Here is a 27,703-nt window from a genome sequence, read left to right as displayed (position 1 = left end):
GATTATTGAAAAATATCAATCATTCATAAAATTTTAGAAACTAAAAGCTTGTTACTGTTGGACATTACAACCAATCCGAGGAGCACTTTCTGGTCACGTGTGACCAGTTTGAACATGGCCCCGCCCCTTTTCCTGTGGGCATGACCGGAGGCAAAAGAAAACAAACCAAAAGATTTAAGACGGTAGGAAAATATCTGCTTTGAAGTATAGAGCATCTAAAGAAGCCGGCCAGGGTCTTTGGACTAGTCTGGAGTTACACCGCATGCTGTGAGTTTAAGTTGGTGTCTTGTATCTGTGAAATCAAGCCAGCTGCTGCTGGTCATCTGTGAAGGGAAGAGCGGTTCGAGGGAGGCCCTTGGCCAGAACTTCGCAGTACAGTACTCGGTCGCTTCGTGAGTTATGCCGCCGCTGTTTGTGTTGCGATGCTTCTAAAATTGCTCCGCACCGATAGGATAGTGGCACATTGTAGCTGCACCCGAAGCCGCAGAGAGTGCTCCTGTGTACAACTGGACGGCTCGGTGTCTCTCCAGAGAGCGGTTATCTACAGACCCTGGTTGCGTGGCTCTGCTCATTCCCCCCCCCCATCTTAAAGATGCTGGAAACACGCAGCAGCTTTCTGTGGCGGAACAGGGATGAACTCTGATGTAAGGTCATCGACCTGAAACATTAACCCCGTGTTTCCCTCTCCACTGATGTTGCCTGGCCTGCTCTTTCTATTATTTCAGATTTCCAGCATCGGCAATATTTTCCTTTTTTATGGCTTGAAATGGGCTATGTTTGGACAGGTTGGGTGATATGGCAGATGCAGTATAATGTGGATAAATGCGAGGTTATCCACTTTGGTGGCAAAAACAGGAAGGCAGATTATTATCTGAACGGCAATAGATTGGGAGAAGGGGAAGTGCAACGAGACCTGGGTGTCCTTGTGCACCAGTCGCTGAAGGTAAATGGTATGCTGGCCTTCAAAGCGAGAGGGTTTGAGTACAGGAACAAGGATGTCTTGCTGCAGTTGTACAGGGCCTTGGTGAGACCACGCCTTGAGTATTGTGTGCAGTTTTGGTCGCCTTATCTGAGGAAGGATGTTCTTGCCATGGAGGGAGTGCAGCGAAGATTCACCAGACTGATACCTGGAATGGCAGAAATGACGTATGAGGAGAGATTGGGTCGATTGGGCTTATACTCGCTGGAGTTTAGAAGAATGAGAGGGGATCTCATTGAAACTTATAAAATTCTAACAGGACTAAACAGACTGGATGCAGGAAGGATGTTCCCGATGACGGGGGAATCCAAAACCAGGGGTCACAGTCTAAAGATAAGGGGTAAGCCATTTAGGACAGAGATGAGGAATTTCTTCACCCAGAGAGTGGTGAACCTGTGGAATTCTCTACCACAGAAGGCAGTTGAGGCCAGTTCATTAAATATATTCAAGAAGGAGTTAGATATATTTCTTAAGGCTAAAGGGATCAAGGGATATGGGGAGAAGGCAGGGACAGGGTACTGAGTTTGGATAATCAGCCATGATCTCATTGAATGGCGGAGCAGGCTCGAGGGGCCGAATGGCCTACTCCTGCTCCTATCTTCTATGTTTCTATCTAGAAAACTTCTGCAGTGTAAATCCACACTGAAAGACCTCTACTGCAATCGTGCCACACGTGGTCCGGGCACCAAATCGTTTTCCAGGAGATAATGAAGCCCCTTCTGATCGCCTGACATTTAGTATTGGCATAGCATTTGACTGGTGACTGAATGTAGTAATTGTCCTACTTTACATCATTCTAAAGATTCCTTTTGAACTATGCCACTAAAAAAACTATGCTGCAGGAAACTTTTTTTTATCCGGCACCGACGTGGTGCCGGTTCATCAAAAATTCCGGATAACCAAACGCTATAGTAAAAGATACGGAGAGCTGAGAGCTCCGTATAAAGCAACAAACCCTGTTGCTTAGCAACAGGTTCAGAACAATGGCCACAAGTTCCAAGCGTCTCTGTAGCTTAGCAACAGCTGCAGCCACACCCTTGCACAGCAACAGATCGAGGAAGGCAAGTAATAAAACTTACCTGAACCTACTCCTGAATTTTGCCGGTTAACCGAGATTTCCGGTTATTTAGGTGCCGGTAAATCGAAAGTTTCCTGTGCTTAGAACTGTGCCAGTCTTTGGCACCTGGCGAGTCTGAATTTCTGATCCTCGATAGTGTTGGGGTGAATTGATTGTGCATTTTGCATATTGTGACGTTAGACCAGTTTGTCTGACTGTGCAAGGGTTGCTTTGACCCAGGTTATACTATCTCTCACATTTAAAATTTTCAATGATTCTGAAGCCATTTCTCAGTCGCTAAAACAATAGCAAAATACTGCGGATGCTGGAAATCTGAAATAATAACAGAAAATGCTGGAAACACTCGGCAGGTCAGGCAGCATTGAGGAGAGAGAAACAGTCGACGTTTCGAGTCAGCGACCCTTTGTCAGAACTGGAAAAGGTTGGAGAAGAGAGATTTTTAGGCAGGGAGGAGGGGAGGAACGAACAAAGGGAAGCTCTGATGGGATGGAAGGCAGGAGAGATTGACTGACAAAAGGGATGATGGTGCAAGGCAAAAGTAGAGGTAAGCTCGAGGAACAGCACCTCTTTATTAGGCACTTTACAACCTAATTTTTTTTCCTCTTGTTTTCTCACATGGTAACTGTTAATGTTGCTGCCATCATCATTCACACCTTGTTCTAGAGTCATCTTTTGTTTCTTAACTTGACCCATTACCTCTCCTTTTGCCTCGCACCATCATCCCTTTTGTCAGTCAATCTCTCCTGCCTTCCATCCTATCACAGACCTTCCCTTTGTTCCTTCCTCCCCTCCTCCCCGCCCCTGCTTAAAAATCTCTCTTCTCTTTAATCTTTTCCAGTTCTGACGACGGGTCCCTGACTCGAAATGTTGACCCTGTTTCTCTCTCCTCGATGCTGCCTGACCTGCTGAGTGTTTCCAGCATTTTTTGTTGTTGTCTCCGTCCCCAAACTTGTACTTATTATGGATCTTGTGTTCACGCGTGAATGAATCAAAGGCGTGTTTTTAAAGTGATAATGAAAGCTTAAGATCTTGCTGAACATCCATCAAACCGCTTTTAATCTTGATGTCATGATGCATTAATTCTTGCTATACACCTGAGCGCTGAGAAATCAGCTATACTGTGGCTTGAAAATGTGATTTATGGTGTGAAGCTGCCACTGCTGTGCTGTGGAGTCTGATCTGACTAGTTACATTGCCACTTTCGATACAGAAGTGGCAGTATGACTGCAGTTTGAACTGCACTGGCTTGGTGTAGTCGATTTGGTGAGTGCACTGCTTCCAACCTTGGATTTGAAATCGGGGACAGAGAGAGGCACCAAAAAATGAACCAAATAGAATGAAATAAAAATATATGTTGGTTTTTACTTCTGCAAAATACTAATGTTTCACTTGAGATCTTTTTAGAAAACAAATCCATGAAAACAGTAGCATTAGTGATTTATGGAATAAGCGGCTCAAAAGCTTTAAGTCAATCGTAGAGGCTGTTTTACTTGCATTAACTTAATAGATTTCTTTCTTTATCAGATAAAACATTTATTGAGCTAACTGGAAACTCCGTTTGAAGACAAGAATGAATCTGCCAACTGATGACGGTAACTGCAACATTTGATGCATGTTTATTGTACAGGAAACTTTCGATTTACCGGCACCTAAATAACCAGAAATGTCGGTTAACTGGCAAAATTCAGGAGTAGGTTTTACTTCATATTGTATTTGCCTTCTTCCATCTGTGCTGTGCAAGGGTGTGGCTACAGCTGTTGCTAAGCTACAGAGATGCTTGAAACTTGAGGCCATTGTTCTACAGTTGTTGCTAAGCAACAGGGTTTGTTGCTTTATACGGAGCTGTCAGCTCTCCCTATCTTTCACTATAGCGTTTGGTTATCCGGAATTTTTGATGAACCGGCACCATGTCAGTCCCGTCCGTGCCGGATAAAAGAAAGTTTCCTGTATCGGGCTGAACCAGACTGTTTGCAATCACAGCATCCTATTCAGTTCTGAGCTGGGTTTCCGATTCCATATACTGTTCGTTACAAAGGCCACTTTTTTCCACCTCCATTGCATCGTCGCCTCCGTTTGTGCCTCGCCCATCTGCTGCTGAAACCCTCATCAATGCCTTTGTCACCTCATTGATTTGACTATTGCAATGCTCTCCTGGCCATCCTCCACCCTACATAAACTTCAGCTCATCCAAGACTCTACTGCCTGTATACTATCAGACACCAATTCCCACCCGCCCATCAACCCTGTCCATGCTGACAGACATTGGCTCTTGGTCGCACCCCCAAACACCTCAAATTTAAAATGTTCATCCTTGTGTTTAAATCCCTTCATGGCATCACCTCAACCTATCTATGTAACCTCTTCCAGCTCAACGATGGCCCGCAAACTCTCTGTTCTTCTGACTCTGGCCTTTAGTGCACCCCCTCCCATCCCTTTTGCACCACCATTGGCAGCAGTCGAAGCCCCACCCTCCGGAATACCCTCCCTAAACTGCTCTGCCTTTCCACACCCCTCTCTTCCTTTTTGGCCCTCCTTGAAGCCCACCCCTTTGACCAAGTTTTCGGTCACCCCTCCTAATCTCCCCTTCTTTGTCTCGCCATCCACTTTTGTAATATTATGCCGTAGGATGTTTTTCTACGTTAAAGGTGCTGTGTGAATTGTGGTGGTTTTATATAACTTGGGAGAAATATGAGGGCGTAAACTTGACTAAATGTCTCAGTTGCTATGTATTGTTAATTTTATAACTTCTATTCTGTTTGATACCTCATTTAGTTTACTAACTTTATAAAAGTGGACAGTGTGGGTGATGCACTATCAACAACACCAAAGACTACGAGTTGAACTTATACGAAGTAGGCTTTTATTGACTAAGAACTGGAGCATGCCTCTGCTAGTGGATCCATCCTAAGAGCTCCCGGGGGAAGGGTGGTGAGTCACCTTTATACCCGGGCTTAGGGGTGGAGCCAGGGGCGGAGACATGCCCGGACCTGTACAGAGTTAACAGTGGTTTACCACATTCACCCCTCGTTTAAAAAAGAGTCCGGCAGGGTGAAGTGTTTCAAAAGTTCGTATACGAAAGTCTCTCCGGGGGTCTTGTCTGCCGTAATGATCTTCGTGGTGCCGGTTGCGGCGGTTCTTTGCCCGCGGCCGCTTCTCACGTGGGACGGAGCACTGGCGTGTCGTCCTCTCGGGGTAGGGATGGCACCGGCATGTCATCAGTTCGTGGTAGACACCCCGGTGGTGCATCGTGGGTAGTGGTGGTGGGTGGAGGTAGTGGATGGTGATCGATGGTGTTTCGGGTGGTACCTGAGGGTGCGAGGTCTTGAATTGAGACTGTGTCCTCCCGCCCGTCAGGTTACGCCACGTAGGCGTACTGTGGGTTGGCGTGGAGGAGATGAACCTTTTCGACCAGGGGGTCCGTCTTATGGCTCCTCACGTGTTTCCTGAGCAGGACGGGTCCCGGAGATGTCAGCCATGGCGGTAGTGATGTCCCCGAGGTGGATTTCCTGGGGAAGACGAACATCTTCTCGTGAGGGGTGGCGTTTGTGGCAGTACAGAGCAGTGATCGTATGGAGTGGAGCGCATCGGGGAGGACATCTTGCCAGCGGGAGATTGGGAGGCCCTTGGATTTTAGGGCGAGCATGGCGGTCTTCCACACCGTTGCGTTCTCCCTCTCTACCTGTCCGTTACCCCGGGGGTTGTAGCTGGTAGTCCTGCTCGTGGCTATGCCCTTCTCGAGCAGGTACTGGCGCAGCTCGTCGCTCATGAACGACGAGCCCCTGTCGCTGTGGATGTAATTGGGGAAGCCAAATATGGCGAACGGGTCGTTGAGGCACCTGATGACTGTGGCGCTGGTCATGTCCGGGCAGGGGATGGCGAAGGGGAAACGGGAGTACTCGTCAATAATATTGAGGAAGTACGTGTTGCGGTCAGAGGAGGGAAGGGGCCCCTTGAAATCGACGCTGAGACGTTCGAAGGGGCGGGTGGTTTTAATCAGGTGTGCCCTGTCTGGCCTATAAAAATGCGGTTTGCATTCGGCGCAGACCTGGCAGTTCCTGGTCATGGTCCTGACCTCCTCGATGGAGTAAGGCAGGTTGTGAGCTTTAACAAAATGGAAGAACCTGGTGACCCCCGGGTGGCAGAGATCATTGTGGAGGGTCCGTAGCCTATCGACTTGTGCGTTGGCACATGTCCCACGGGATAGGGCGTCTGGGGGCTCATTAAGTTTCCCGGGCCGGTATAAGATATCGTAGTTTTAGGTGGATAACTCGATCCTCCACCGCAATATCTTATCATTTTTGATTTTCCCCCTTTGTCTGTTGTTAAACATAAATGCTACTGACCGTTGGTCAGTGAGCAGGGTGAAACGTTTACCGGCCAGGTAATGCCTCCAGTGCCGTACAGCCTCCACTATCGCCTGGGCCTCCTTCTCGACTGAGGAGTGTCGAATTTCGGGGCCCTGGAGGGTCCGTGAAAAGAAGGCCACGGGTCTCCCTGCCTGGTTAAGGGTTGCGGCTAGGGCGAAGTCGGATGCATCGCTCTCCACTTGGAAAGGGATGGACTCATCCACTGCGTGCATTGTGGCCTTCGCAATGTCCTCTTTTATGAGGGTGAAGGCCGCACGGGCCTCTGCCGTCAGGGGGAAGGAGGTTGACTTGATGAGGGGCCGGGCTTTGTCCGCATAGTTGGGCACCCACTGGGCGTAGTAAGAGAAGAACCCTAGGCATCTCTTCAGGGCTTTTAGGCAGTGGGGGAGGGGTAGTTCCAGGAGGGGGCGCATTCGGTCGGGGTCGGGGCCAATGACTCCATTTTCCACCACGCAGCCAAGAATAGCGAGGCGCGTGGTGCGGAACATACATTTTTCTCTGTTGTATGTCAGATTCAGCCGTTGGGCCGTACGGAGGAATTTTTCTAGGTTGGCGTCGTGGTCATGCCGGTCATGGCCGCAGATGGTGACGTTGTCTAGATAGGGGAAGGTGGCCTGCAGCGCGTTCTGGTCAACCATCCGGTCCATCTCCCTTTGGAAGACCGAGACCCCGTTGGTGACGCCGAAGGGGTCTCGGAGGAAGTGGTAGAGGCGACCGTCGGCCTCGAAGGCCGTGTACTAGCGGTCCTCAGGCCTGATGGGGAGCTGGTGGTATGCCGACTTCAGATCAATCGTCGAGAATACCCGGTATTGTGCTATCTGGTTGACCATGTCAGATATGCGGGGAAGTGGGTATGCGTCTAATTGCGTGTATCGATTGATCGTCTGGCTGTAATCAATAACCAGGCGCTGTTTTTCGCTGGTCTTCACTACCACCACTTGGGCTCGCCATGGGCTGGTGCTGCCCTCGATAATCCCTTCCCTCAGGAGTCTTTCTACTTCTGATTTAATAAAGCTCCTATCCCCGACACTGTACCACCTGCTTTTAGTAGCAATTGGCTTGCAGTCTTTGGCGAGGTTAGCGAACAACGGGGGGGGGTTGACCTTCAGGGTGGACAGGCTGCATACTTTGCGCGGCGCCGTGTTTAAATTCTGCCGGCTACAGACTGTAAGTGGGGGCAGGGGCCCGCCATATGCCACCGTGACGCTCTCCAGATGGCACTGGAAGTCTAATCCTAGCAGTACGGGAGCGCAGAGCTGTGGCAGGACGAGGAATTTAAAATCTCTGTACTCCACGCCGTTCACTGTCAGAGTCGCTACACAGTAGCTGCCAACATCCGCCGTATGGGACTTTGAGGCCATAAAGACCTGGTGGCGTGTGGGCATAACCGATAGAGAGTAGCGTCGCACCGTGTCGGGGTGGATGAAGCTCTCCGTGCTTCCTCAGTCGAAAAGGCAATTTGTGGCATGGCCATTTACCTTTACGTTCATCATGGACCTGGCTAGTTGATGGGGCCTAGATTGGTCCAGGGTGATGGAGGCCATCGTCGAGGTCGGTGGGTCGCTGTAGTATTCGCCCGCGCCGGGGGCCTGGTCTCGAAATGGTGTCCAAGATGGCGGCTCCCCCGCGGCTGGTGGTGCCCAAAATGGTGGCCCGCACAGCTCACACGTGGTTGGTGGGGTCCAAAATGGCAGCCTGCACGGTTCACACGCGGCGCTGCTGGAATTGGGGGTCGATTTCGCCCTGCACACTCTCGCGTAGTGGCCTTTCTTGCCGCATTTGGAGCAGGTCGCGTCCTTTGCTGGGCATTGCTGTCTGGGGTGCTTGGCCTGGCCGCAGAAGTAGCATTTCTGGCCTCTGGTCATTGCAGCTGTAGTTGGGCTGCTGGCGGCTTGTGGCCTTACCGGGTCCCAAGATGGCTGCTCCTGTGACATCCACGTGGCCATCCGGTCAGGGGGGTAGGCGTCCATGTTCTGGAGGGCCACCGTCTTCTGCAGGTCGAGTCCCCTCTGTTCCAGCAGCCTCTGCCGAGTATAGTTGGACCTGATGCCGGCTACGTAGGCGTCTCGGATCAGGTCTTCCGTCACCGCTTTGCAATTACAGGCCCGGCCGAGGACTCTCAGTGCCAGTAAATATTCGGCGCCCGATTCCCCGGGGCGCTGTTTTCGGGTAGCCAGGAGACCTCGTTAACAGGCCTCACATATTGTTCCTTTAGCGTCGCGATGGTGGCCGCGTAAGTTGTGGCGTCTCGGATGATCGAGTAGACTCGGTGGCTCACCCGTGAGTTCAAGACAGGCCGTTTCGCGTCATCTGTAGTGACGGTAGTGCTGGAAGCCTCCAGGAAGGCTTCGAAACAGCTCAGCCAGTGTTCAAAGTTATTGGCTGCATCTGCTGCTTGAGGATCCAGGTCTAAACGTTCCGGCTTCAAGATTTGCTCCATGTCGAAAATTTAGTCAATAAAATTGATGCACTATCAACAACACCAAAGACTACGAGTTGAATTTATACGAAGTAGGCTTTTATTGACTAAGAACTGGAGCATGCCTCTGCTAGTGGATCCATCCTAAGAGCTCCCGGGGGAAGGGTGGTGAGTCACCTTTATACCCGGGCTTAGGGGTGGAGCCAGGGGCGGAGACATGCCCGGACCTGTACAGAGTTAACAGTGGTTTACCACAGTGGGTACCCCAGAGCTCACAGGAGAGCCACCCGTCAGAGGTTCTAAGCTCATACATAGCATCCTTTATTTATGAATTATTTGACTGGAGCACTTGAGACCTTGGGTTCCAATCTACAGCAGTTTGTCTTGTTTGGATTCACCATGTTGTGGAACTAAATAATGGTGGGTTAGGTAGATGTCTGGCCATTTAATACACTACCATCAATATTTTTTTCTATGTGATGGCAGAAATTATGGTAATATGGGAACACGGTCAATGCAAACTGCCATGTGTTTAGTTCTTTGCACCTCCAACACCATTTATTATTTAAAAGTCTGGTGTGCTCATGATACTAATGAATTATCATGGAATTAAAGTAGCAAGTCTTAGCTCCTGATAATCGGCTCCATTTACATTCTTTGGTGGGTTTAAGAATATCAGGTGACGACAGATAAACAGCTGTGCGTGTAGCAATAGCGAATTGAAGGACTCTGGAGTTTCTGTAGAGTTGAAGTTATTCAAGCAATTTTAACCCTGATGCTCTCCATGGAATCATTCAAAGTGCACTCAAGAATCTGTGGATTCCCTATCTAACAGTGTTGTGGGAATATCTTCACTACATGGACTGCAGTGGTTCAAGAAGGCAGCCCCCCACCACCTTTCTAAGGGCAACTAGGAATGGGCAATAAGTACTGGCCTTGCCAGCGACATCCATATCACGCAGATAAATTTTATAAAACTCCGTTATCTGCAACATCCTATGTTGAGTGTGAATTTAGCTTAGTTGGCTGCGCTCTCCTCTGAGGCAGAAGATTGTGGATTGAAGTCTCACTACCGATTTTAAGTACGTCATCTAGGCCACCACTTCAGTGCAGTACAGGTAGACTACCTTTTATCCGAACTTCCGAAAACCTCTAAAAACCGACGTTTTTTTCGTTCAGCGTAAGTCGTGCGCATGACATGACCAGAGTGGCGCACGACTTACGCTGAGCAGAGGGTCAGCGTAAGTCGTGCGCACGACCCCAACCCCCGCCGACGACCCCCTGCCGACCCCAACTCCCGACGACCCACCCCCGACAAATTTCCCAGCCTTATAAAATACCATCCGAAATTTTCCGAAAACCGAAACACGGCTGGTCCCGAGGTTTTCGGATAAAGGATAGTCTACCTGTATTAAGGGAGTGCTGAATTGTCAAAGGTGCTGCCTTTTGATGAGACACTAAACTGAGGACCTGACTGCCTACTCAAGTAGACAAAAGATCCATGACATTACTGGGAAAAAACAGGGAATTCTCCAGGTGCCAACTTCAACTCTCACCACCAGTAACTGATTATCTGGTCAATTCATTCATTTGCTGTTTGCGGAACCTTGCTGTGTACAATTCGGTTGTATAGATTGCCTACATCGCAGCGACTGCACTTTAAACTGCTTTGTGACATCCTAAGAATGACAAGGATATATAAATGCAAACTCGTTCCAGTGTACTAACAGTTGTTTAGTGCTTTTTCACAATGAAATATCAAAATGCTTCACGCAATGAATTACTTCTTGAAATGTGTAGACTGTTGTGTAAATTCTGAAACTCCAGTATCTGTTTAAGTTATTGTGAGTAATTTTTGTAACTTAAAAAAATAATTAAACTTTTTTTTCCCTGCCAGATGTTAACTTTATAACTGAAGAAACATTTGATTTTGGAATTGGTTTTGCAGCAGAAAGGTAAGGAGGGCTTTGTCAAGTAAGTGTAATCTTGTTAAAGAGGCAAGGAATTGTTTCTTGTTTTCAAGCATATTATAGTGTGATAGCAAAATACTGCAGATGTTGGAAATCCGAAATAACAACAGAAAATGCTGGAAAAACTCAGCAGGTCAGGCAACATCCGTGGAGAGAAATTTGAGTTGACGTTTCGGGTCGAACCCTTCTTCAAAACTGGAAAGAAAAGAAAATAGATCGAAGGCAGGGCTGCGATCGAACAAAAGAATAAAAGAAATAAAAGAGACAATAAAAGGTATTCGAAGCTAGACGAGATGGTAATAGGCTGAGATTAGGTGTAAAGTGTACTGGCAGGGCAAGAGATAGCTGCCAGGTGTGAGAGAGAAACAAAAGGAAAGGGGGGGGGGCAAAAGGAGTGGAAAAATTACAGGAAAAATGAAATAGGGGCCGAGGTTATGATCTGAAATTGTTGAACTCGATATTGAGTCCGGAAGTGATCATTTTGGGAGTTTTGCCTGTTAGTAGTAGAGTAAGTTTTGGGACCAAGTGCAAATTGCCAGCATCTGAACCAAGCATTGTGGTGCCCAAGCTGCATCCGTTGTGAAAACACTGCAATATTTTTCTCTGTCCCTGTATGTCATGGCAAAATTGTGAATAAACAAAAACTCACTGGCTATGAACCACAGGTAAGTTTTGTAGGTCTGCTGTACTCTACCTGTGTATTTCTGTGTGTAATTTATTTTCAGTGGGAAAGGGACACATTTACTTACTATGTAATGGGCAGGTGACACTGTACTTTCCTTTCTAATTGAAAATCAGCAGAGCATACATGCACATGAAAATTCCTGTTGGGTCAATTTTTTTTAATTTTGGAGTTGCAAGTCTTGCCTATAGCTTGCACTTTCTGTAAGTGTCGCACTTTTCCCCATCATACTCATCTGACTCAGCAATGACATGGGAGGACTGCTTATATTTTTCTCTCTCTCTCTCCTACTTTTCCTTCGTTTCATGAACTGACTTGTATTGTGATGCAGTTCAACAGCACCAGTCCCCTGAAAAAAGTGGCTAGTCATCACGTGTATATCCAGACAGCAAGGGTCACCGGATGCTGATCAGGAATGGGACTCTTATTTTTTTTTCCATTCCTGGCTTGTGCACTGAGGCCAATTGTAGGCCACCTTAAAGGACAGTGTGATCAAATGTGCAGAGAAAAAGTTAATATTTGTAACCAGTACACTACAGGTCAGTCTGCTAATGGAAAAGGCAGGTTAGTGTTTCAGGTGTCTTTCCTTTGTCACTGCACACCTGAACCATTAACCTGTCTTTTCTCCTCTCAGACGCTGCCTAACTTGCTGTGTCTTTCCAGTATCTTTTGTTTTTGTTTTAGATTTCTAGCACTTGCAATTTTTTCTTTTTATTCCGTTAGTACTTGTATATGCATTCCTTCTCTCTAATGTATTTTTCCCCTTAAAGGTTCGTAGGGTATTTAGCATTTTTTTTTGTGAGGATGGAGGACTCTGCAGTTGTTGACCAGATAATTTGTCGGGGTGATGTGGTTTAACCTGTATTCAATTCAAATTTTTCTGCTTCTACAGCCAAGAATCATTGCTTGAAAATGATGCTGAAGAAGTCTTCATTGGCCCAGTCAGACACTCTGAGAGGTGTGTTGCTATGGGAATCGATGTGAACAGTAATAATGGAAACCAGCAGAAAGCCAATGAAAGTGTGCTGAAGTGGAGCCCCCTAAGTGCAGAAAAGCTGGTAGAAATCGTGAAGGAAGCAAACCGGCTGGCAAATCAATTTGAGAAATGTGCTTTGAAGGAAAAGGAAAATGCAAAAAGACAAGGGAGAGAGGGCCAAAGTGGCGGTGACCAAAAAGAATCCAAAGCCAAAGTCAGACTTTTACAGGATGAAAGAACATGTAAAAAAAGCCCTCGCAGTCCAAGGAGAGATACATTTTTTGTGTTGGACAGTCCAAATAAAGCTCTTCTTCCTTCTGTGGACCTTCAGCTTGTAAATGAAAACAGTCCAAACAGTAACACTGGGCAAGCACATCCTAATGATGGAGCTGAAACCACTAACTGCAGAATAGAGTTGACCAGTGAGTCTGAACAAATAAGCTCTGACAAACCAATACGAACAAAGGAAGGTAACCTATCTACAGAAAGCAAGCAAGCTGCTGTTAAGAAGGTGCTATATTTCACTCTCTTAGTTTTGAGCGGTACAATAGCTTATAATTAGACAGATATAGAAATACTATTTATGTAGTAGAATTACTAAAATAACCAGTACTATTGTCAAATTTTTCACCTAAATCACGCTGTGTCTTGCAGTGGGAAAAATGGTTTGCACTTTAACTCATTCATTTCCCATAACAGCAAACTGGCTACTACTTACTAAACATTTGTTCTGATCCCACTGGTCGCTGCTGTCTTGTTACTTGTTTTACCACAATATCAATTCTGTGCTGGAAAATAAGGCATTTTCTCTTTTCTCTCCTCTGTGTTCATACAAAAAGACTTAAATTAAATTTATCTTTTGTTTGTAACAGTTAGTGCTTTCCAGACCATCTGGTTTGAAGCTTCCATCTGGTTTTAACAGGAAAGGAAACATGCATTCATTAGCTCCATCCAAGCCCTACCAGTATCTTTCTAAAAAGGATTCACTGCTTTCACCCTTGTCCTCAACGGGGACCCGAAAGCAAACCAGAGGTAGGTACCCATGAAGCAATTTCAGTGCTTTACATTATACGTACAGAAAAAGTGACTAACCCTATGTTACTTTGTCTAAGTAATACAGGAAACTCTTTATCATCCGGCACCAACGGGACTGGCGTGGTGCCGGTTTATCAAAAAGTCCGGATTACAGAGAGGTATAGTTAAAAGGTACGAGAGCTCCGTACACAGGCTTCCCTGTTGCTTAGCAGCATGTGCAGGAACTCTGGCCACAGACCAAGTGTCCCTGTTGCTTAGCAACAAGTGCACGAACCCCAGTTACACAGCCACGGATCCAGGAACTGCCACTAATATGAAGTAAAACTTACCTGAACCTACTCCTGAATTTTGCCGGTTAACAGAGGTTTCTGGTTATTTAGGTGCCGGTTAAAAGAGAGTTTCCTGTAGTTGATATTCATATCAGCATTTTAGCTTTCAAGCACACCCATGAAGCAGTTTACACTACTCGGTCATATTGGTGTAGCTTCATTCATTATTGCCATTAAGTTGTTGTGTCTGTGTATCAGTTCCTTTTGCTGTCTCTGGTCGTCTTGACTTTGCAGTAGCAGGTTTGTTGTGTGGTAACAAAAGGCTTTCAAACTGAATTAAATTGTAAATGCACGCCGCCTGACTTGCACCCAGGCAAATGGAGGAGGGAGGAAAATGTCATGGGTTTTTATTTTTGTAACAGGTGCATCATTAAACAACCCAGTAAATCCCTCTGGAGATTCTGGAAGGAGTACTGTCTTGCACGACAAACAAAGTAAAGGAAAAGCACCAATGATATCTGAGAGCAAGATGCCGAGTCCATCAATCTCTTTTAAACTCTCCACTGACACAAGCATTAAACTACTTCCAAGTGCTGGCAGAGCTGCTAGCACCGAGGTCAGCAGTCGAGTACAACCACCAAGCAAGCTGATTCCTCCTGGAAATCGTTTGAGACCTGGATCGGTCTCATTTATTCGTGCTGGGATCAAAAATGAAAGAGTCAATTCAGAAGTGCTTAAACGGAAGGGATCAGAAAAGCAACTCAAAGTCACAAGTAAAGGTTTGGAAACATTTCTACAATTTTTCCCACAAAGCTATTTTAGACATTGAATTGGGCGAGCTTATCTAGTAGCATAGTGTTTTGAGAATTTTGCTTCACGATATATTGCCAGCTGCCATTGTAATACATTTTCTCAATTTCTGGATGAACGTTCGGGTGAAAGGGGTGTATTAAAAATGTAATGCTCTAAAACAGTGTACATCTTGTTGGGTAATGAGCATTAGTGACCTCAAAATAACAACAGAAAATGCTGGAAAAACTCAGCAGGTCAGGCAACATCCGTGGACAGTAATTTGAGTTGACGTTTCGGATCGAACCCTTCTTCAAAAGTTTTGAAGAAGGGTTCGACCCGAAACGTCAACTCAAATTTCTGTCCACGGATGTTGCCTGACCTGCTGAGTTTTTCCAGCATTTTCTGTTGTTATTTTGGATTTCCAACATCCGCAGTATTTTGCTATCGTATTAGTGACCTCAATATGGGGGAAGAGGGGAAAATCCTGTAGTTGCTGTGACTACTTCTGCTGTACATGAGGCAGTCATTTTGCCACATCTTATTGTAAATTGCTTTTCTATTTCTTTTAGTTACTTCAACTAAGCCTCTGAATTCAACTGTAACTGCTTCAGCAATCCAAAATAGGCCTCAGCCCAAGAAAGTGACTTCCAGTAATGTTGTAGGTAAGTGTTTCCTCATTTGTTTGTCAATAATGTACTGTTAATTTTATGCCTCTTTTTGTCTGAGAAACATCTGAAAGCGCTTTGCTTTGCATAAATTGAAGTCTGCTGTTCTGTATGCACACATGGAAGCCAATTTGCACACGGCAAGGTACCACAGAAAGTATTGAACAAAACGACTAGTTAATCTGTTTTGGTGGTGTTTTTTGAGAGATGAGTATTGACCATGCTCTTCTGTAACTAGTTCTATGGGAACCTTAACATCTACCTAAAAGGTGGCTAGGGCCTCAGTTTAATGCCTCGTCTGAAGGATGACCTCCGTTCTGTCCACTTAGACTTTGTAGGCAAAAACTCGAGTGGGATTTGAACCTACAACCTTTTGACAGAGATGAAAGTGCAACCAACTGAGCCAAGCTGACTACTTAACTGTTCAGTGATATGCTATTGGGAAGATGAATTTGTAAATTTGTGCCGTATGCTGCATGCAATCTATTATTTCAGTTGTCTCATTCAAACCAACTGCTTCTGTTGACCGCATAATTTTTTATCTCGTAGTTCAATTGTAAAGAAGCGAAATGTTTTCATTGGTTTCCTATGACTTTCAAGACAGCATTGAGTAAGAGTGGGAATAGTTTCTTATTGAAGTACTGCAGGCCATGTTTGTTATATTTAAACAGTAGGATCAGATTAGCAGTTCCCCAATTGGGAATTAAAAAAGGAAAGGAAAGTCGCAGTATGTTGTGGCTCCAGTTTATTGAAGCTCAAAATGGGAGGATGCAAGGTTGCCGTGATGTTCCAAATAATGAATTACTGATCGTATCTGTGCTATTGTGAACTGAACGCTAATTGCTTTATTTTTGGTAATGTACAAACTTTATTGAGATTCGTTCATGTATAAATTTGCTAGAGCACTTATCCTTATCATCTGCCATTTCTTTCCACAGTAACTGCAATTTTCAATGTAGAAAATCCAAGTTTTAAACTTAATAAAAAGTATGAACTGCATGTGTCTAGCATGTATCATCATACTCTTGTTACAGGTACAAAATAATCAGAGGTAGCCATTTTATCCCGGAGCCTGAAATCTACTGAAAAATTAACAAGCCTTGACAATTTACCTGGATTTCCACAGGGAGTACTTGAGCATTGGCCTAAAAGTGACAGCCAGATAAAAAGCTAAATATCACAACCATGCTCCTGGTAGATCACTGCTACCTGTGAGTGACATTACACTACTTTATGAAAATGTAAATTGAGTTCCAAGTTCTAAAAGTTTTATTCTGGCTTAATCAGTCCTGCTCATTAACTTTTACTATTTAGTAATTATTTTCCAGGATCTTTAAGGTTTAGCATTACAGACACGAGTTGGGCATCTTGGTTTGAATAGATACCCAGTGTGAAACAAAATGTAGGAGAATTTATTTTCAAAAAAGTTTTTTGTTTAATTTATAGAAGAGGTATTACAGTAGTTGCTCAGTGCATAATTATTCACACTGGTTAAATCAGTACATTATGAGGAGGAAAAAAACAATCCAGAGTGATGTCATCTACAAAACCCCAATAAAATCTGCTAGCAGAAAAATAAGACATTCAATCAGCTTGCCAGTTAGAATTATTCCTGGTCACTGCCATCAATTGTAAATGTGTCACCTGACCTATGTAAATGACTGTTCATCCACTGCACAGGCAAACCGGGAAAAGCACACAATCAAGACAAAAGGTAGAAACTCAGATTCTCCAGAACAGCTACATGTTGGCTCCAAGTTTTCAAGTTATGTTTACTTCTATCAGTAAGTGTTTTAGAAATAAGCAAAACATCAAGTGCACATACAGTTTGACACCGCGCATGTAAGTGAACTGTGACGAGTCACTGGATCAAAATTCTTTGTAAAAGAACAAGATAACCAATATGGCTAAAACAAGAAAAGAAACCGTGACATTCCACATTGTGCAATACCGATCTGATGCTTGCTCCGACTCCAGTAAATCTGGTGAGTGACAACTTATTTTATCAAATCTTTATTTCATATAATGCTCTATTATAAACTGAATTTCAATAATCCCCAAACCCTTTATGGACATGAACAGTTCTATGCATTTTAATCGGGTACTTTTTTTTTGTAATTTCAGCAGTCAATTTTATCTTGTGTCACCAGTTTTCCACGTTCTCAAGGTGAACACAGTAAGATGCCTTTATGATTGAACAGGAGGAGATTATAGCACCTGAGGAAGCTCCAATCAATGAAGATGGGTGTCCAGCCAATAAAATTCATGTGAGGAATGTATGGTCAAGTGTCAGGACATCCAGAGCTAGAGAGATCTCTGCAAATTTTGGATAAGTTTGTATGGGGTGTGTAGAGACAGGACTACATTGTAGAATGTTTTTTAGAATATTGCATGGCACTATTAGTGTAACATTTGATCTCCAGTTGATGTTAGTCAATACTATGTTGGGATTTCTCCATTTTGTCTTTCATGCATTAAATTAAAAGCTTATCTGGAGGGAAATGTTAGGGCATTGTCGTGAGGGAAATGTTGGAGGATTGAAGATATTCCCATCGCTGATTAAGTAAATGAAGGAGTGGGGGAAGAGACATTTTGACTTGGTCACAGTTCTATTAGTTATATACTGGAAAATCAAATAATCAGCAATTTAAAAAAAAATATCTTTCTGGTTAAGGTGAAAGATTGAGTACCTCTCATTTCAGGGGCTCAGTTGCTGCATTAAGCACTTCCTTGTCCGGTGCAGAGTAAATCTCTGTCTCCTATCAAAATAACATGTCTCATTTCCAACCCCCATTACACAGTGTGACACTCTTTTCTTCCATTTTCTGCAGTCTTTCTGTGGCCTTTCTGAAAATTAGGGTTAGTTTTGCTTGATAGGCTCATACCCAACAGCAACGAGAGCCAGAGTGCTGGGGAGATTTTCATTCCACCATTCTGGGCTAGATTTGCAGCCAGATCCCCATTTTGATGTATTTTAAGTTTGAAGTTGCACAAATTTTACTGAACTATATTCACAATACAGACTTCTTTCACTTGCCATTGACATTTTCTGTTTGCAATGAAATTATTGTATCCATCACATTTTTGTCGTATGGTTTTTCTGCACTATGATTACATTTCATGTTAAAGTATTGATTAGCTCTAACTTGCCACTTGCATGTATGGATATTGCATAATTTTTGGAATCATCCTTCATGTCCAGATGGTGGGTCCTAACTGTATCTGCATTGTAATGTACTGAATGGCTTGGTGTCAGCCTAGGCTCACTGGTAGCACTCTCATCTCACACCCTACTCCAGAGACTTGACCACATAATCTAAGCCGGCGGTTCTCAAACTTTTTTGGCTGAAGGACCCCTTTTCAAATGGATTAGTAATCACAGACACCCCATCTAAATTATTATTTCCCCCTTGTAGTGATACCGTTCGATCTATCTATTATAGAGCATGTCATAGGTCATAGGCGTATTTACTTTTTGGTCAGACAAACATTGTTCGGACAGTATACAAAAAAACGGACAAAATCCGCTCATTAGCGGTTGACCAATCATACCGCTCATTAGCATTGAGTGACGTGATGGTTGACCAATCCTACGGGGGGGGGGTTTGTGGGCGGGGCCTAATCCTTCAAACTACCGTTAGTGCGGGAGCTGAGCTGAGGTGAGTGGCGGCCATTAAAGACCGGCCGGGCCTGAAGCTAAAAAAAATGGTCATGGAGGTGAGGAAATTGTTGATTCATTAGTATTGATTCAGGAATTTCACTCTCCTTCCCCCCTCTCTCCTTCCCTCTCTCTCTCTCTCTCCTTCCCCCCTCTCTCGCTCTCTCTCCTTCCCCCACACAGACAGACAGACTCATTGAGATATATATGGATAAAAATTAATTCTACTTTTTTCATAACAACATGCCCTCGGCACTACCTGGCACGCCAGCTAGTGTATGTATAAAATGATAGTGATTTTAAAGCATTGTTTTATTCAATGTACCAGATTATGATGGCAGATTTGAACCTTGGACAGACAGATCTAATGTAATGTATGTCTGACTTACAGGGCCTGTGAAACATAGAAGATAGGAGCAGGAGCAGGTCATTCGGCCCCTTGAGCCTGTTCCGCCATTTAATGAGATCATGGCTGATCATCCAAATTCAGTACCCTGTCCCTGCTTTTTCCCCATATCCCTTTAGCCTTAAGAAATATATCTAACTCCTTCTTGAATATATTTAATGAATTGGCCTCAACTGCCTTCTGTGGTAGAGAATTCCACAGGTTCACCCCTCTCTGGGTGAAGAAATTCCTGATCTCAGTCCTAAATGGCTTACCCCTTATCCTTAGACTGTGACCCCTGGTTCTGGACTCCCCCGCCATTGGGAACATCCTTCCTGCATCTAGTCTGTCTAGTCCTGTTAGAATTTTATAAGTTTCAATGAGATTCCCTCTCATTCTTCTAAACTCTAGCGAATATAAGCCTAATCGACCCAATCTCTCTTCATACATCATTCCTGCCATCCCAGGTATCAATCTGGTGAATCTTCACTGCACTCCCTCCATGGCAAGAACATCCTTCCTCAGATAAAGCGACCAAAACTGCACACAATAATCAAGGTGTGGTCTCACCAAGGCCCTGTACAACTGCAGCAAGACATCCTTGTTCCTGTACTCTAATCCTCTCGCTATGAAGACCAACATACCATTTGGCGGCTTAACCGCCTGCTGCACCTGCATGCTTACCTTCAGCGACTGGTGCACAAGGACACCCAGGTCTCGTTGCACTTCCCCTTTTCCCAATCTATTGCCGGTCAGATAATAATCTGTCTTCCTGTTTTTGCCACCAATTAAATATATACTTTGGTTCTGTCTTCCCAAAGGAGGACACAAGTAACCTCCCAGAGATGTCGTGGAACATAGGGTCTAATGAGAGGGAGAAACTGAATGAAATCAGTATTTGTAGGGAAATTGATGGGATTGGAGGCCAATAAATCCCCGGGGCCTGATAATCTACATCCTAGGGTACTTAAGGAAGTGGCCCTAGAAATAGTAGATGCATTGCTGGTCATCTTCCAAAATTCTATAGACTCGAACAGTTCCCATGGATTGGAGGGTAGCTAATGTTACCCCACTATTCAAAAAAGGTGGTAGAGAGAAAACAGGGAATTATAGACCGGTAAGCCTGACATCGGTAGTGGGGAAAATGCTAGAGTCCATTATAAAAGATGTTGTTCTTGGCTGTAGCCCAGCGCTGCTGGTAGTCGGGATGGGATCTTTGTTTACAGACGGCCGGTTCCCCTCTGAACAGCTGGCCCTGCGCTTTCCTGCCTCTGACACCCGTTGTTGACGGTGGCATTCCAGCCACTGCTGGCCCGTACTCCCAATAAATCCTAATACAACAGACTTAAGAAATGTACATTTCCATGACACCAACATCAATATTTGTGCGATCCAGTGAAACATTCATTACATTTGTACGTGGTTAAGCTGTTCTGTTCAGCAAATTTTGCGTAGAAAACAAAACCAGGAAAGCGACCATTAAACAGAAGCATCCCATAGCTTCATCCAGGGCGAATCCAAGGATCGCATACAAGGACAACTCTTTCAGAGAAGGATTTCTAGCATTGCCATAAATAAGGCCTCCAAAAACTCTTCCACTAACAGCACCAGAACCAGCCCCTCCTACTATGACAGCTCCAGCACCAATAAATTTTGCAGCGGTGTCAATGCCCTGCCTTGTAGCGCTGGCCTGGACTTCTGAGCACTTCTTGAGTAAATGAATTCTTGCCCTGGGTCCTTCTCAGAAGTGCTGTGTTTCCCTCATCCTATTTGTGTAGCTCACAGCAGCAACAGTGAGGACTGATAGTCGGTCACCCACTTGCAGATGGTGCAAGGCTCAGTGGAACTGGATGACCGAGACTCCGGTGTGAACATGACTTCACAGAAAGAGGTCTACAAAGAGCTCCAGAGCCCTTGTGAACCGCTGCTGCGGCCAATAACACTTTATAGCACAAGCGAACATTGCAGCAGTGAAACCGTCAAATCTGGACAGTCACCAGCCGAGACTGGCAATAATCCACAGCAGCAGCAGTCTTTTGCCCTCCCTCCTTCTCGTCTTCCTGCAGCGCGCAGCCGCATTTACCACCCTGTTCAGCAGCACCTGGCTGCTCTGCACCAGCTCACTCTCCATCACAGATTGGGTTTTTTTTTCGCAGACCCCTTGGAAGGTCTCCACAGACCCCAGTTTGAGAACCACTGATTTAAGCTGATGCTTCAATGCAGTACTGAGGGGCTGTTTGTGGGTCTTGTTCTGTGCAAATTGGCTGACTAATTTCCTTACATTACAGCAGTTACGACAATCGAAAAGTACAGGAAACTTTCTGGTATCCGGCACGGACGGGACCGACGTGGTGCCGGTTCATCAAAAATTACGGCTAACCGAACGCTATAGTAAAAGATACGGAGCTGAGAGCTCCATATAAAGCAACAAACCCTGTTGCGCTTCAGAACAATCGGCACAAGTTGCAAGCGTCTCTGTAGCTTAGCAACAGCTGCAGCCACACCCTTGCACAGCAACAAATGGAGTAAAAAAAGTAATAAAAGTTACCTGAACCTACTCCTGAATTTTGCCGGTTAACCGACATTTCCGGTTATTTAGGGGCCGGTTAATCGAAAGTTTCCTGTATACCATTGGCTGCGAAGCTTTGTGGGACATGAAAGGTGCTATATAAATACAAGTTTGTTCTTTTGGATTGTATCATTTTACAAATGAATTTTCATACACATTTTAGAAATAAGCAGTGATACCATTACATGGACAAGCTTTATAAATAAAAATAAACTCGACAATATATCCAGCCCTTTCCCGTAGGAGCAGAAGCTGCTCTTTATACTGGTGTGGGTAGAGTGTTTGGATATATCCAAGTAATTGGTTCAGAGCTATTAGTAATAGAAAGAAATATAAAACACATTACAAGTGGAATGTTAAATGTAAAACATGACCTGTTCCTTGATCTGGTATAGTCTGAACTGCCCATGGCAGGACCTATAGTTAAGAGAATATATACGACAAATTTAGCTCTCTAACAGAATTAGTCTCGGGAAGTTACTAAGACTATTTCTTTTTAATCTTCTCCATATTGAAATGACATACATTGGATGAAACTCGTTAAAATAGTTACGGTGACATTTTAAACAGAAAAATTAAGTGAAGGAAGTATTTCTTCAATAACACCTCCAAACCCGTGACCTCTACCGTTGAGAAGGACAAGGGCAGCAGGCGCATGGGAACCCCATCACCTCCAAGTCACACACCATCCTGACTTGGAAATATATCGCCGTTACTTCATTGTCACTGGGTCAAAATTGTGGAGCTCCCGCCTGAATACCACTGTGGGAGTTCCTTCATCACACGGACTGCAGCGGTTTAAGGTGGAGGCTCACCACCTCAAGGGCAATTAGGGATCGGCAATAAATGCTGGCCTCGCCAGCGATTCCCACATCCCGTGAATAAATAAAAAAAGAGATTCAATGACTGCTTTAAGCTAACTACCACCTCAATTTATAAACCTTCATATTGGATGTGTTTGCTCTTTTCACGTGCTATGCATCATGTACCCTAAACGTAGGAATGGTGCAAAGTAAAAGGTATTGAAGCTGATTGTAATGTTCATCTTAAAAGTATGTAACTGTTGTATTAGAAGGAATTTTTCTGCTTCATATATATACTAAATAATTCTGATAAAGAAACATTCTGCAGACTAGACTGAAATGTTAGCAAAGCTTGTTTTGTATTACTGCCACTTATTTATTGAATGTTTTAGGTACATGCAGCATTGCGGTTTTCACACTTGGTGAAACAGGATATTACCCCTTTAAATATAATCCTATGTTATTATCTTTGTCTCTGTGTAGTGTCTAAATATAAGTATTGCTTTCTTTTTCAGATGATCGATTTTTAGAGGTTCAACGAATACCAAAGCTGAGGAGATGATGTTTTTTCTTGCAGTTCTAAACAAACCTGTGTACATCATAATTCATCAAAACTTTATTTTGGACTGTTGTGGTCTCCTCATAAGGGAGGAGAATTGTACCTGGAAAGTACTGAGAATACTTGATATCAGTTTACAGGGGTGGTAAATTTAAAATACACAAAATTTCAAGTGATTATGGGACTCGTTTTCAAAATTCTCTCTAGTCTATGTGTTATATACTTTGGGGGCGCAAACGGCTTTTCGCCCCCCCCCCCCGAGGTGATAACCGCGCCTCCCGCGAAATTCCACGGGAGGTTAGTGGCGGCGCTACCAGGTATTGCCCCCGCTCTTCTGCGCCTGGAGATCATAACGTCAGAAAAATTCCCCCTCGTGCCTCGCAGCAGTGCCGGGTGATGTTACTGACTGCTGCAGGGGTCGCAAACAGTGAGGCCGGCCGCTCGCGGGGCACCATTTAAAGGCGCGGTGACCGGCCAACATGAAAAAAATCAGCGATTGGAAAAAAAATAATAATTTCTGAGCACCGGACCCGCGCTGAGTGCCTCGATCGGTCAGTCTGGCACGCTGCTTGATTTAGCGCTCCACTTCCCTCATTTTTTTTACTCTTACAATACTGACAGTTTATTGACATAAGAAAAGCACTTATTGGCGTTTTTGATACAAGATACATCCAATATGCATCTTACACAATTTTATATCCACTTCCCTCTTGGAGCATAAAATGGGAATTTCTCAAATGTTTTAAAAGGTTAGCGCCTGGCGCTAACTTTTCAAACATTTTTGACTTAGCGCCCAAAATGGCCCTCTAGGGAAATTTCTCCTCCTTTAGATCAAGCCAAGAGAAGTAATATTAGCCTTGATTGTTTGGATAGTGCAATTTTCTAATGTGTAAGTTTTAACGGCCAGAGGAAATGTATTTGTAAAGTCTGAGACTAGTGCACATATGGGTTTCTGCCTCTTAACCTTCTCCATCCAATATATATTTCACTTGAGTATTTACAAGAGATGCAGAAATCTTTTTATTAATGTTCAATAATTAACATAAAAATTACTGGTGCCAGAAATGTAACTTTTAGTAGTACAATGCATATTATCCATCTTTGATTTACCACTAAATATCTTTTAAGTTTTTGAAATAGTCCATAAAATGTACATTTTACAAAGTTAAAATTAAATAATATTGCCAGGTATATGGTAATATAGTGGTTAAGGTACTGGACTAGCAAATCCCATCATAGCAAGTTGAAAATTGAATTCAGTAAATTTTGAAATTTGTGGGCTAGTGCCAGAAAAACTGACCATGAAAGCTGCTCAATTGAAACTCACCAGGTTCACTGATGTTCTTCAGAACAGGAACCTGCTACCCCCACTTGGTCTGGCCTATGTGGTTGACTCTTACTGCCCAAATTAAGTGGCTTAGTTATCTCATGAGCACATAAAAAAAATTAAGAATGTGAATCTTGCTATATTCTGAAAAAATTAAGATCTACATCTGTATGATGCAAAAACATAAATGTGAGAATGGTCCTTGTATAGTTTGGATACGGTTCTAGTTAAACTTTTTGCTTCTATTTTCTTACCTATATTTTTAAGCAACACAAATTGTATTTCATTGTGTACTAGCATCTTTTATTCACGCCAAATTTGTTTTTTTAAAGAAAAGTTTCAGTAAATGCATTTTATAGCAAATAGTTGTCGTTCTCTCTCTCATTATGTAACTACTATTTAATAAGGTCAAAGTGCCATGTGCCTCCCAAAACGATACCGACCAAATAATACCACAGTGTATGTTGAGTGACCTGATCATGGTCAGGTGGGTAGGGCAGTGTTGGTTTGTTACATATGACTAGGAAAATCAGCTAGTTTCTCTGTTCCTGGTAACTATTTAATGACTCCAGTTGGAAAGTGCCTGTGAACATGAGGCAGAAACTTTGTAATGCTCTATCACATCACATGAACACTTTGGGCAGAATTTTCATTGGGCCATGGAAGCGTGTGGGGGGTTAAAATCCAGAAATCGGGGGGCACGAACCCATCCCGCCCCCATGCCAGTTTCAAAGGAGGCGGGTACTCGACCCGCACTAGTTAACAGGCAGTTTTTAGCCTAATCCCTATTTTCATTGGTGAAATGTGGGATTCCCGGCGGCTCCAAACCACGCCAAGTTAGCGAGGCGGGCCGTCGGGATGAAGGGCTTGAAGGGGTCGAGATGTCCGGTTTTCAGGTGAGTGATGGGTGCATGAGTGCAGAGGTAAGTGTGTTTGGTGTGTTTAAAGAAGTTTTACTTACATTTACATACCTTTACAGCCTTCCTTCCCTCAGGTCTCGGGAGTCCCTCATCGCACCGGCACAGAAAGCAGAATGGCCGCGAGCTGTCAAAAGTTGCAGCATTCAGCATTCTGTTCCGGGGATATCTCTAAATCATCCTGACAGGAAGGAATAAACTTGGAGTACAGATGTCAGTGTTTGACAGCTTCAAGCAGCTGTGAAACGCTGATATTTCATCTGTCAAAAGGTCTTGACAGATTAAATATCAATCTGTGACGTCACCTGTTGCCGGGTGGCCCTTAATTGGCCTGCTGAGCCCGCTGGGCGGGCTCAACAAGGTCGATCAAGTCAAAATCGCGTGGGTTGGCTAGAACTCGATGGAGGCGGGACTACAACCCCGAAAGTTGTAGTCCCGCCTCCTACCCGACACCTCAATGAACATCCAGTCCTTTGTATATCCTGCTGATATTTCGGTCTAGGTTCATACATTAAGAATGGTCAATTGATGCTCATGGGCTGCCAGTAAGAAAGAACTTGCATTTCTATAGCGCCTTTCATGGCCTCAGGCAGTCCTAAAGCGCTTCACAGCCAAAGAAGTACTTTTGAAGTGTAGTCACTGGTGTAATGTAGGGACAATTGTGCATAGCAAGGTTCCACATAAAGCAATGAGAGAAATAACCAGATAATCTGTTTTAGTGATGTTGGTTGTAATTACTATTTAATTAGGTTAAAAGTGCTATGTGTCACCCAGTGTGTAACATTAATTTAGACTTGACACCAGTTGGTTGCAAATAATCCTTTATTAAATTCAACCAAGTCTTAATACACAAACATGTATAAGCAATAGCATTACAAAGTAGTAAACAATATTACCCGCTTCCCACTTTGGATAGATTATAACCCTCAGATGGTCTTGCTTTCTATAAAACTCATGCGTTAAACTCAAAATCTTCGTCCTTGTCATGTACGTCTTTCCTTACCTGGAGTTGGTTTTCACATTCTTCTGCTCCTCTGCCTCTTAAGGTAACTGCCTAAGGTCTTAACTTACTCAATGTCCCCTTACGTTAACTGCCCAAGGCCTTGAACATACTGTAATGTAAGCAACTTGTTTCATCTGCTTTCTTAGCCATACCTGCCTGCATTCTAGTTAGGTTCTAACTTGACTATTTTATGATTTCTAGTTACTTTACATTTCTTATAAGTGTGACCTCTTTATACGTTAAATACTCAATCTTACAAGTGTGAAACTGAGCCATAGAGACCCCCCCAAAATCCCACATTCAATCTCTGCTCGTGCTAAGGGAGCTGATCATGGTCTGGCTGGAAGGGAAGAGGAGGCAGCTGTCGGTAAACCCACCCGGCCTGACCCGACCATGAACAGTTCACCTAACATAGAGCAGAGATGGAATGTGGGAGTTTTTGGTCTGTATGGTGCGGTATCACACTGGGTGACGGCACTTTCCATGGAAGAGTCAGTCCCTTCAGAAGGGGTAGGAATAAAATTTGCGAGGAGGGATAGAGATGGTGAATGCTATTTAAGTTAATTGGGTGTTTGCACTTGATCATAGAAGTAATTTATGGATAGAGCAATTTCAGTGCAGTTTTTATATTTATAGATTAAGATTTGTGGTTACTGGTATGGTTGTGTTCATTGTACTTTGTCACACATACACATTTTTGAGTCACATTTGCACCTCAATGATTGCTGGCTTTAATTAACTCAAATTCCAGCACAGAAGGAGGCCACTGTGAGCTCTTTAACTAAAGTCATCTACTTGAATCCCATTTCCCTGCCTCTTAAATTTGCCAGTTGCCTTTTAAATTGTGGGATGTTGTCTGCCTTGCTAACCACTTTGATGAAGCATTACTTGTTCTAGTAAAGGCGGAAGCCACACCCCCATCCACATCCATGGGGCTGTGGTGGAAAGGGTGGACAGCTTTAAGTTCCTCAGAGTCCACATCACGGAAGACCCCTCCTGGTCCCTCAATACCTCCTCTCTGGTGAAGAAGACCCAGCAGCGCCTATATTTCCTAAGGAGGCTGAAGGGATGTAACCTGTCACCCCTGATCCTCTCTAACTTTTACCGCTGCACAATAGAGAGCATCCTGACGAACTGTATCACAGTATGGTATGGCAGCTGTAGCTACTATGACCGGAAAGCCCTGCAGCGGGTAGTCAAAACTGCCCAACGCATCACCGGCACCCGGCTACCAGCCATAGAGCACATAT

The 27,703-nt window shown here is 44.3% G+C and overlaps 1 protein-coding gene across 5 annotated transcripts; it reads left to right on the top strand.

The window, feature by feature from the left end:
- The first annotated feature begins 77 nt into the window (after nt 1–77).
- LOC147105203 (uncharacterized) lies at nt 78–24,896 on the top strand. 5 transcript variants are annotated; one of them, XR_015081708.1, is made up of 9 exons: nt 78–182; nt 3,582–3,649; nt 10,741–10,798; nt 12,388–12,982; nt 13,344–13,503; nt 14,198–14,554; nt 15,137–15,229; nt 16,913–17,217; nt 17,357–24,896. XR_015081708.1 is itself a non-coding variant. In XM_086011328.1 (8 exons), exons 2-8 carry the CDS (start codon nt 3,628–3,630, stop codon nt 23,207–23,209), a joined length of 1,332 nt encoding a protein of 443 aa, XP_085867454.1. In that variant the 5' UTR covers nt 78–182; nt 3,582–3,627; the 3' UTR covers nt 23,210–24,896. The 5 variants fall into 5 exon arrangements, 4 of the variants coding, with proteins under 4 accessions (XP_085867454.1, XP_085867456.1, XP_085867455.1 ...); XM_086011328.1 differs by lacking the exon at nt 16,913–17,217 and having other exon boundaries at nt 23,163–24,896; XM_086011330.1 differs by having other exon boundaries at nt 16,913–24,896.
- The last annotated feature ends 2,807 nt before the right edge of the window (nt 24,897–27,703 follow it).

This window comes from Somniosus microcephalus, chromosome 18, assembly GCF_052327205.1.
Source record: "Somniosus microcephalus isolate GS21.2 chromosome 18, FLI_Smic_1.0, whole genome shotgun sequence".
In the NCBI taxonomy this organism is placed as follows: Eukaryota; Metazoa; Chordata; class Chondrichthyes; order Squaliformes; family Somniosidae; genus Somniosus; species Somniosus microcephalus.
Note: the sequence above shows the minus strand (reverse complement) of the source record. Positions and strands in the feature narration are given on the sequence as shown.